Source organism: Emys orbicularis, chromosome 19 (genome assembly GCF_028017835.1).
Source record: "Emys orbicularis isolate rEmyOrb1 chromosome 19, rEmyOrb1.hap1, whole genome shotgun sequence".
In the NCBI taxonomy this organism is placed as follows: Eukaryota; Metazoa; Chordata; order Testudines; family Emydidae; genus Emys; species Emys orbicularis.
Genome location: NC_088701.1, coordinates 17,744,653 through 17,756,667, shown reverse-complemented (window position 1 = coordinate 17,756,667; position 12,015 = coordinate 17,744,653). Strand labels below are relative to the sequence as shown.

Genomic DNA, 12,015 nt, shown 5'->3' with positions numbered 1-12,015 from the left:
ATAATACATGTGTGTATTTGTGCGTGTGTGTTTCCTCCTCAAGAATACCAATGACAGATAGGAATAAGGAGAAGAAAAAGGAGACAAAATAATTAGAGAAAAGGGGCTGAGACAGTAGAAGTGAATCTTCAGATATTGTGTGTTGTGTTATTATAAAAGAAATTCCCAGTCCACGTTGTGTTGATATTATAGAGGGGGGGGGGAAGTTTTGTTGTGGGAAAAGTATAATGATAAGACCACTATGACTGTTTTGGGTGTGCAAAATCTCAGAGTCCATTCTTTTTCTTACATCGGGTTCAGATTTTTGCGGGGGAGAAAGGGCAGTATATATATATTTTTCTTGTATTGTAACATTTCTGTGTTTGCGTCCTACTCTAACTTTATGCTTAACAGTTCCGTAACAAACTTTCGGTACAAACAATACATTTCGATTGTAGAAACAGAAATGTCTCTTCTACCTAGGAGAGACATTTAATGTTAATATTGTAGCTCAGATCAGACAAAAAAGCACGTGAAAAGAAGTAAATGTATAGTCCTAAGCCAACAGTTTTAAAACGTATCGTTTTTCTTTGTCTGCGGTATTAAATATGATCTTTTTAAAGTGTGGAAAGGGCATCATAGCTCTGGATTTGGTTCAAAGCAGTATTGCATGGAGAACGACTTTTGGGTTGGACACCTAGGTTGAACCAGGTTTGAAAAATTTAATATGCAAGTTGTAAAAAACAAACTAATAAAAATCTCCTTTGTGGTACTGTAAATTAATATTTCAACAGGGAAAAGGCTGATTATTGCTCGTTTTAAGTGTAATTATTTGACATTAGTGCTGTGATAATTGAATGATTTAAAAGATTCATTATATATATATATGTATATATATATATACATACCATTTCGCCTTTTCTGTATTAACAATTTGCAGATGTTTATCCCTTTCTTCTAACAGCATGTACAAGAAAAAATATCTATTCTGTAGATATTAAGATTGATTTTATACCAAAGACTACATCCCTGTAGAGAAATAGAAGCCTGAAGTTAATATATGTTTAGCAACACAACTCCAGAAACGCAATAAAAGTTAAAACCTCCCCTACTGTTTTTTTAATTATGATATTAGATCAGAAGGCATGAGGATGTGAATTTATTGGCTTTAACAATGTTGTGTACATTTTCCTTATTTTTATGTAAAAAACATGGGTAGTCAAAAAGACACCACGCTGTTCGCGTTCATCTCACTTCATATAATTTTGTTTGCTTTGTGGCTAAACATGCACGCACTTTCTGATGCTGTTATTATCAGGGTAAAATATTAGCAATATTACTATATGCGCGATTGTATCATTTTTCTTGCCTATGTTTATATAATGCTCTTTCCCCAGCAGGTGTAATTTTAAAACCTGAAGGCTTTGTCTGTGTGTCTCTACGGGTTCCTATGTGTTTTATTCTTTGCTGCTTCTGGTGATTTTGTGGTGCTTTAAGAAAATACCTCCTGGGGAAGAAAAATATATTTAGAAGTTAGTAGGAGCTTGTAAATTCGTAACAGGGAGGCTAGGGTTTGGTTATAGACTCCTCCATTTTGCTGCAGTTCAAGAAGTGCAGATATATATTTTTAATCCCTCCTTGTTTCAGTTAGCCGTTTGCCTCGCCTGAGCTTGGGAAATTGCATTGAAAGCTTAGCTTTCACTAAGATACGTGCCTGTGGTATGTTTGAAAAATCATCTGGAGCGGCTGTCTAGAATTTTCTGAATACTAACAAATCCCTCTGTTAAGGGCTGTTATGCTTAGGTGTCTTGGATTCTCACACAGTCACCATGTTATTTAACCAGCTCTTGGGGTGTGCAGATGATCTTTACAAATGATTAACAGAATCAAATCAAGGCTATGTGTGTGTGTGTGTGAGGAGTGGGGTGTGGGGGGGGGAGGAATATGTGGTGTTTGATTTATTTTTAAAGAAAGTTCACTCTGTTGTAGAGCAAGACAGGTTAAGAGGTAGGTTGGTATGGTCAAGGCAGGTATAATTAAACAAGGCCCAGAGCTCCAGTGGTTTATATTCAGATACAAGCCATCGCCTTCAGCTGAAACACCCCCTTTTTAATAAATAGAGTGAAGTTATTGTCCGGTTTGTGTCATCGTAACACCTTGGATTTTCCTTCATTCTATCTGGAGTGCAACTGTGCAGCCTAAACCATAGAATTTGCAGACAAAAGTTGCTGCTTGGAACTATAGTTATTTATGCTAATTACAGGGTGTCTGACAGAAACATAATAAATGTAGAAGGAGACGTATAGAAATATGTTTCTTCAGGCAGTATACAGTTTTACTCTTTGGGTTCAGGCTTGTTTTCCTGCTGTTCTTTTAATTTACTTCTTTTTGAAATGTTCCCCCTCCCCTTTGGTTGACCTGTACTTCATATCACACCCCAAACCAAGATAACCTAATATGCCTTGGAGATTAGCATTTAGTGTAATTTAAAGATTTTTTCCCCCTTCGGTTGCTCTAGACAAGCTTCCATCTGTGAATGTTTTTAATGGGATTCATCTAGTGGAAACCTGAAATTTTGGAAAGACACCATAACACAGTTAAATAAATTGGTCCTGGGCTTTAATTGCGCTTCGGAATTTATTGTCTATTACCCCTACCTTCTGACACTAAGGAGTCTGGAATCCAAAGTCATAACTTCTAACAAAATTCTTAGCAACAAAGCGGTGTGTGTTTGTGTGTGTAGGAACACTTAAACAGGTAAAAACTTCTCTAGAGTAATTTTTAAACTGAATGCTCATTTTATTTACCTGTTCCCCTTTCCTCCCTTCATTTTGGGTTCAATTTAAATATTATGTCCATATAAAGGCACCTTTAGACAAGTCTCATCAGTAATCTGTTGTTTTGAAGATCCTTTCTGTCCAACATGTTAAAAAAACCCGAGGAAATATGATATGAAAGGAGCCAAAGAAAATTGGAAAACAAAACAACAGCTAGCTGCATTGCTATGGGATCCACCAGTAATAGTTTGCTGAAATTGGCCTTTCCTTTTCATTGAGTGGCTTTAAAAAGGTAAACATGAAAAATAAAAGACATGTAGGAGATCAGGAGATATTTTCTACTGACTTCAGACAGTCTGCTCTACATTCATGCAATCCAACCCATTGTGTACTCTTTTTTCATAAGAGAAAGGGGGAGGGTGTAAAAGAACAAAAGAAAGAAAGAAAAAATTTGGAGAGGCGAAAAGAATGAAGGACAAGGAAAAAATATAACAAGAGAAAGACATGCGGGGTGGGAGATGAACTTTATTCTGTTGAGGGATTAAAATCAAAGAGATATTCACTGCTCCTGTGTAAATTAGTGCTGTCTGTATGGTTAGTTTCGTTTTGTTTATGAAGAGATAACACAGCACGGCTTCAGATTGCTTCGATGCAGGATGTGTGTGTGTGTGTGTGTGTGTGTGTGTGTGTGTGTGTGTGTGCGTGCGTGCAGGGGTTAACCAGAAGGGAAAAGTAGATTATTAATACGAACTTGACAGTGTTAATTGAACCAAGTGGAAGCGGGGAATGCGTTTTTGGAGTCGCTGTTTGTCTGCCTGTCAAGGGTGGAGTGTTGTCTGCTAATCCCAAGGCCCTCACTGGAGTTTGTCGATCAAACCCCTTCTTGAATGTCTTCCTCTGGTAGCCAGTAACCCATAGAGAGTTGCTATTGCTATTTATAAAGAGCACCGCTTTCATCTTCCACACAGCTTCAGGGTGCAAATCCGGACAGCTGCACTGGATCCCTGTGTGGAGCGCTGCCTAGTGTTCTTCAGGCCTTGAATTGCCACAAGGAGGTGGTGGGACTTGTGCATTTATTTATTTATTTATTTCCAATTGCTGTGGGACTCCAAACTAGCCTTTGATACCGCTAGTTTGTTCAGTTTTTTTAAAAAAAATTGCAGTGTCACAGAGCTGAAAAGACACGGTCCTGGGCTTTTTTTCTTTTGCATCTCCTTGAAATCAGGGAAAGATTATCAAAGCGAAACTACAAGATTGAGGGAATAAAGGTCTGCAGTTATGTGCAATCAAAACAGAGAAGGAATGGATTTCTGCAAACTGCACACGCTTATCTGATGCGCGCACACACACACACGCACACACACACACACACACACACACACACAAGGGACCAAAGTGACTGGAAATAATTTCGCTCCAAAAGGTGTCAAAACTAAATGTGTCAAGACGGTGATCAATAAAATAAACAATGGCGTTCGCTTTTTTAACGTCACAATTACAAATCTACATGATTTTTGTTGTATTTCCCCCCAAAATTTGATATTGTTTATGTTTTGCAGTGATGTGTTGGTTTTGTTAAATGCACAGAAGTTTTTGCTTTCAGAATAATGGGGAGTGGAGGAGGAAGAGATATTAGACAGCCTACATGAGAAATGATAGTTCAACATCATTTCAGTAGAGGTAATCTTCCATTAAACAAGTAGCGAGGCATTTATGGAAACAGAATCATATCTGCTTAGAGTCTATCTAGAGCGTTCACAAATGTTGCAAGATAACCTTGTTGGTATTGATTGTGGAGCAAACCTGATTTTAATTCTAACGTTTACCTCCGGTTGGAAAGACTACTCCCTAAAATAAGTATATTTCCAAATATGTATTCATTTGCCCTGCATTGCGACTCGACTTTATTCATGAAACCTTACGCTTATCCACGTAGAAGGTTTGATGTAGACAAAAACATAAATGAACATTATTTTACTTCGCTACAGACTCAGAGTTATGTTATGCAATTACACAGCTAAATGTTCTGATAATATTATGCTAAGCCATGCTTTTATTTTACTTTAAGATGAGCTGCCTCTCTCTGTTTTGAACTGGGTAATTTCTCAAAGCATGCTGCTCCTTGAATGAAATAGGCTGGTACTGCAAACGTTATGATTCTTAAAAAAAGAAAATCCTATGCAGCTCTATGGAGAGTAAACAATTCTATTTAATGAAAGTTTCCGTGTAAATAAAAGAAATCTTGGCCAGCAATGTTTTCCTTTGTGTAACACTAGAAATACACCATTCACAACTAAATTAGTGACCTTGTCTGCTTGTGTTAAGGTTACAAGAACTGTTTTTACTTATTTAAACCCTGTGTTTTTATAATCTCTGCTCGTTATGTATTTCATATATTGTATATTTTGTCATTTCCCCCCCACCACCATTTTTCCACTAGTCCTCCTTTGCACTCACTGCTCTTCTCTATATCTCCCTCTGTATATAAAGTCCTCTCTCTCTCTCTTTCTTTCTGCATATATGTCCAGAGCCAACCATTCTTTTGTAAAGCTCCATTTACAATAATTCAGCCATGTACCAAAGACAAGATTCCTTTACACATCCACGTTTTTACATCACAGCATCTTAGCAATCTTACATAGTGAGTATTCAACAAAAATGGAAATAGAGAAAGAATGATGAGTATAATTTTTTTCCCACATGAACATAAAAACAACCGTCACTAGAGACTTTTGATTGACAAATAAATTGAACTCAATAGAGGCCAAAGGGGACATTATACTCCTATAGGAATATTTCCCTTTAAGGACTCACATAAAGCATAGGATCTAAAACGGAATGAGAATAAATTCTGAGAGAGAACGAGATGATGACTTCAGATTTCATAGACTCTGTCCGAATTTGGATTTTCATACACACAGAGAGATCAATTTCTATTTAAAGTGGTCCTTTGATAGAATTAAATAAATTTCTAACAGAAACTAGGACAGACTTGTGCATATTTATTAAGAACTTTGGAATTAAGGTGCAGTCTTAATCTTTTCTCAGCTGAAACATGGGCTGTAAGTTTCTAGGGGCTGGGGGCTTTTTAAGCAACATCATATATTAATTCATATTTAGGCATGTATCTGTAGCCATCTGCTTTTTCTTCATGCTCGAATTTCCTATGTTACATACTGGGAGGAAAAGCATTCATGTCATATGTGTTCACGGGACTTACATACACTGTCCATAATGTATGTCACTGGTGCATGCTGAATCACTAACGGGCATATGCCCCTGTCTTTCTCTCTTTCTCTATCTCTCCTTGTCTATCTGTCTCGCTCTGCGAGAAACCACCATAACATTCTGAGACTCCACTTTTCTTGTTCTTGCAAAATTTTGAGCATTCACCTTCATCCCACTCCAGTTACTATGAAATTCGAAGTGATGAATTGCCCTTCTCAGCACTAGATAATCCCCATTTTTGTTTCTTTTTTAAAAAAAATAAGTGGCTATTCTGTGTAGGTTATTCTTATCCTCCTCTTCCAGAGAAATCAACTAACTCCATTCTTCCAGAATCCAATGGGCGTGATCTATTTACCTACCTGCCTTTCTCTACAAAGGGAAGGTTATTTCTTTCAAAATGCAGACCGAATGTTAAGAATTTAAAACAAAAAACAGAACCCAAACTATTTCAATCGATTTGGCAAAAAAAAAAAAGTTTCCATACATTAAAATAATAATAATATAAGTGTCAAGTGTCCATTGTTGCTTGCTGTAAATATTCAGAAGGTTTTCCCATTCCCAGCTACGCCTTATAGCCGAAATTCACTCTTACAGTTTTATTTAATGAAAGACACATTTATGAACAATCAAATGATCCTCGTAAAAATTTTATTGAAGGACATAAAAACATCCACGGCTACTAGGCGAACAATTCAGAGGGAATCTGCAAACGCTGTCTTTTTTGGGGAGGGGGTGGTGGTGGTGTTATTATTTTCCATTCATGTTTTACAAGGTTATCCTTTCCACTCCAGAAGACAGTTATTAAAAAATAGATATGCATGTGACCAACAGATTTCTTGCCCTAAAGCAGGCTTGACGACTATATTTCCCTGTAACAGATGACAAAAAGTCCATTTATTTTTAGGCTAAAATCAGATCCTTCCTTGGGTGGTGCTGAAGTATGATGGGAAGCACACCTCTATTACACTTTGAACCAGTCCCTTTTTACTGATATTCAATTTAATGTATCCATTATAGAATACAAGCTGCAGAAGCAAAGGACAGACAGAGACAAATTACGTCAAGAAATAGTTCCTGGGATACCTTACACACATACCTTATAGGCTCACTAGCAGGACAGCTTTTTATGCCAGACATAGCCACCTCTGGCTAATGAAATGCAAAAGGCATTGCTCCTAATATCTGCATTATTTCAAGAGTTTTATGAAAAGCCAGGTCGCATAGTCTCTATTTAAAAAAAAAAAAAAGACCTGCGGATTGATCCACACTGTATTTTTGGGTAAATACAATCACGTGAGAGCTGAGAGCCAATAGCAAACTGGGAAAGGCTGAAAAAATAATTACCTGCCCTGATTGTTCTATGAGAAGATAAAAAGTACACATACAGTTCATACAATAATCTTATGAATGTAAAAGAGGGGGGAACATGTCGGCTTCTGGTCCCATAAGCAACTATTATGTAGATTCCTTGATAAGTCATGAAAATGAAGAGCTCTTGGCATCAAGGTTCCCAGCCACTGGCTCTCACCCTGCAGCAGCTAGACCTTCAGGATTAGTACCGGACTGTGCCGATTTTCCATCCTGCAGTTTTGCCCCTAAACCGGCCGTTTTTACTACTTCATGGGCTCCCGTGCATTCTCAGTCTTCTGTGGTTTACCATCCGTATACCCACCAGCCTCACATTGGGGCTGACACCAGGTATATGCGCACTTGGTTGGAACCCATCTCAGGCGCTGTGTCCTTCCCTGGCTTCCCACCCAGCAGCAGGCATTACGGGCTCAAGCCGGACGCTTTCCCCGGCCGAAGGGCGGAATGTGGCCCGGTGGACGGGCGTAGTTATCCGGATTACATGTACGGATCCCCGGGTGATCTCAGAGACCGAACTCCGCAGACTATACCCTCTCCGGAATCGGAGGCAGTCGCTTCGAGCAAACACAAAGAAGAAAAGAACGAATTAGACCCTAGTAAGTTGAAGTCATTCTTGTTTACAACCGGGGAGGCATTACAGCCTCTAGTACAGTACTCAATAAAATGAAATTACCTTAGAGGGCCCTGTCCTAAAACTCCAGATATACAGGAAGACCTGGGTTTAAAAATTCCCCTAGTCTAACCTCAGGACAAAGTAGTTTCATTTTCATTTTATTTAAAAACGATAGGGGGGAATCGATTTGTTTCTTTGGTAAAATATTCATAACCCAGCCTCCGCACCAAAGCTCCTGCCTCTCAGATATTTCCACTTTCAGTCAAAAAGAGTCCCTTCTAGTAAGAGTTAATTCAGTGATTTGGGTGTGTGGGGTGGGGAGAAAAACACCCAGGGATAAATAGAGAGAGGTATATACATGTCTTTAAAAATGCCTACCTATGTAATTATTCATAAAATACTCCAAACATGTGGGAAGAAATGGAAAGGTGGTTGCCCTGAGAAAAGTGTTAAGGAGTGTGGATTATGGGAGGCAAAGGCATACAGAATCTATGGGGATAGATAAAGGCGAAAAGCAGCTTTAGGCAGGATATTGGACCTAACACTTGAAAAAAAGCCCATCTTCTTTAGTGCAAAAAACTTGAGCACTGTAGGGGATCTGATCAGCCAGATGCCCCTTGCACCACTACAAATGTAACCGGTCTTTTCCACTCTAAAATGTTCATCTCAGAATGACCATATGTCTCTTAAATGCAGATAGTTGCTTCTGACAGTATAATGAGTGCATAAAGGCAACGCACAGAAAGCAAAATAAAGTGTGATTCCAAATCTAGTGGAACTAGAATAAACATCCAGTTAAGTCTGTGAGTGTGTATGCCTGTACACACACACATGTACACACACACACACATACACAAGCATGCCATGTGTTTATTAAGACTTCTGGCCTAACAATCTGATGAAATGGTGATTTATAAATTATAAATTGTGAGTCTGTGGGTGTCGATGTATCCCCATATGTACCTCTATATGTATGCATTCATAGATATAAGTATCCATATGTGACTATATAAAGTAAGTCTGTGATAAAACAAGTAGTAGGATCAGGGGAAACATTCTCCTTTGCTGGTAGATGGCTCTATAAAAAGCCTACGGTTGGATCAAGGAGATGATTCTAACGATAAAACAGTGTATTTTTTTCGTTCTAACAAAGTGGGGATGGGGCAGCAGAGAGAAAGGTCTTTTAGGCTTGAAGACTGTATTTTTTGGAGCCAATGGATTTATTCTGTGGCATCCTCCAGATATTAAAAAAAAAAAAAAAAAAAAAAAAAGCTAGTCATTCCAGGACTGGTCTGGTTATAGAGAAGGTATTGGAGAGCAGAGGCTGTAAAGAGAGTTTATGGGCCTATAAAATGGTGGGAATTTTTACTTTTTATGACTATGTTCTTAGATTACTCCTGCTAGGGGATGATTATTATTTTAAACCCATTGCTACGGTTTTATTTACTGAAACTTTTATCTGAGAGCAATAGTAAAAGGAAAGGAAATGCCCCCCCTCCAAAAATAAACACATTCATGCCTTCTGAAGGTCACTTTAAAATATTTACCTACTTCCTAATTAAACAAGTTTATTTAAAAAATAATAATCTGGGTGTGAGGAGAGGGGAAGCCAGCTGTTGAAATTAATGATATTTTTTAAAAAATCTTCTCTCTCAGGCAATCCCGTCGCAAATTGGATTCACGCACGTTCCACAAGGAAGAAAAGATGTCCTTATACAAAGTATCAGACCCTGGAACTGGAAAAAGAGTTTTTATTCAATATGTACCTCACACGGGACCGGAGGTACGAAGTAGCCAGAGTTCTTAATCTCACTGAACGCCAAGTCAAAATCTGGTTTCAGAACAGGAGAATGAAAATGAAGAAAATGAATAAAGAAAAAACCGATAAAGAACAGCAATAAAGTTGGCAAAGTCAAATCAATGCAAGAGAAAGGAGGAGAGGGGAGGGAGGAAGGAAAAGCTGTTTCTTTGGTTCGAAATGTTTCTGACTTTGAATGTGCTGATCAGTGTTTAGAATTAGTTAAACACAGCCAAGCGTTTGGGAGCACCATGCTTTTATAAAATGCAACTAAAATAAAATGATTTTTTTTGTCCTTTTCAGAAAACAAAAAAGAAAAGTACTTGAATTTTTTTTTTAGTATTTTATTTCGTAAGTTAAACTTATCCAGTGTTTTATTTTTTTAATTTCATGACTTTGTGAGTGCATATTTTGTACAAAAGAAAATGAGAAAAAAGGCTCAAAATGTTCTGTCATAGTGTTGGTCTGGTGTACTTATTTGTGTATTTTATTCCTGTCTCAGACCCGTTCTGTAATATTGTTATGTTTGCTATAGTAGAACAGCTCTATGTAAATATATACTTAACGTTACAAAAAGAAAAAAAAAAGAAGGAAAAAAAAACCTTATCATGCAGGTGTCTTTTATTTAAACTCCACTTGAGAAACAACAACCAGAGTTTATTTTTCAATGGTATTCAAAACTATGTTGGGATTCTTAAAGGAGACACCCTCCTTGCACCAGTGAATTTAGCACTGATAAAAATCGCAGTCTGTTGAAATGGAATTTGAAATATACCTTATTACAGGAAGCAAATGAAGATGGGTGGAAAGAAAGGACGCTGCTTCCGCTCACAACATTTTGTATTTAATAGTATAATCATAAAATGCGTTTAGGTAAGGGTTATACGTGCCATAAATTTTTAGGTTTGGATAATTAATTGTAGTAATTTATGACCCCGGGCAATCGAAGTATATGTAAAAGATTAAATATGTATGCTGGAAAGGGGTGCTTGCGGCAACATTCCTCTGTTTGACATCCGCCTTTATTGCAACTATTCTGCGTTATCAATGAGATGCCACGGCTTGTAGGTTTCTTCAACTCCTTGCACCTCAGCGGACGTTATGTTGCAAAGTAAAATATAATCGATTGGGGTGGAATGTTAAAAAAAAAGTAAGAAAACAAGAAAATGTGTGTGTGTGGGGGGGGAGAGAATTTTTCGGTCTAAATGAAATACGTTCCCCCCCCCTCACCCTCCCGCCTCCCTTTCTTTCTGTACAGAGGTCTGGCTTGTCTGCTGTGGTAGGTAGGGACCAGTGCTACCAGTCTAAAATGGGTAGGAAGTTTCTGTTGTTGTAGCGGTTGGTGACAATTTTAAGTGGCCCAGCTGGGCGAGAACAGGCTGTCACAATACATTTTTAGCTTGAGGTATAAATTGATGGGTTCTCAGAGGCTGCTCAAAGAGAGACAAGGGGGGGGGGGAGAAAGTATAAAAAATGATCAGCGGGGGATGCTTAATCATCCAAACTTGTTATAAGGAGCCTTTCTTTAATGAAATGAGGAGAGCAGGGTTCTAATCTTTCTAATCAAAAGCAGAGCGAGGTAGTAGGATATGCTTGTCGCCTTGGCTTCTCAGCCTTCTCCGAAATAAAAAATCTGGAAGCCATTACCCACTGATCTTATAAAATATTGCCCTTTAATATTTCTTTCTTAACGTTTTGAGGTTTCCCCCCCGTTTATTGATTTGTACTCTCGCTTTTATGGCACCGTGGCTTTTTTTTTAAGGTGGTATGGGTCCACCACAGTACCTCAGCTTGAGCAACATCCTGGACACAGTGGAAGCTAACAGCTCAGTTCATTCAGAGCCCAAGTCCCCTGCTCTTTATGTTCGGAACGTCCTAAGGAGCCCACTGAAATGTGCAGGTTAAAGGGCATTTTAGCAACGCCAAGAATGATGGGCCAAAAAACCCAAAAAACAACACAACAACCACCACAACTGAATCCAGTCCAACCCAACCAAAAATAGTCCTGTCATTTCGTGTATTTTTTCCCGTTCTCCTCCCCCTTCTAAATCCGTCCGCGTGAACTCGATTAAAAACAAACAAACCACTGTTCGGATTTCAAAATGGATTGGCCACCTCATGTTTGCAATGGAGAAAGTTCACCCCTTATATTGGAAAAGTTCCCACTTTGGATGGGACTTTTAAATCAGCTTCGGGCCCACCTCTCTGGTGCCTATGTAATGAAACGCTTTTATTAACGTTGAAAAGAAATG

The 12,015-nt window shown here is 38.3% G+C and overlaps 1 protein-coding gene across 1 annotated transcript; it reads left to right on the top strand.

Annotated features, from left to right (window-relative positions):
• Positions 1 to 7,410: 7,410 nt before the first annotated feature.
• Positions 7,411 to 9,866, top strand: HOXC9 (homeobox C9). The gene is made up of 2 exons (XM_065419430.1): positions 7,411 to 7,948; positions 9,622 to 9,866. Exons 1-2 carry the CDS (start codon positions 7,411 to 7,413, stop codon positions 9,864 to 9,866), a joined length of 783 nt encoding a protein of 260 aa, XP_065275502.1.
• The last annotated feature ends 2,149 nt before the right edge of the window (positions 9,867 to 12,015 follow it).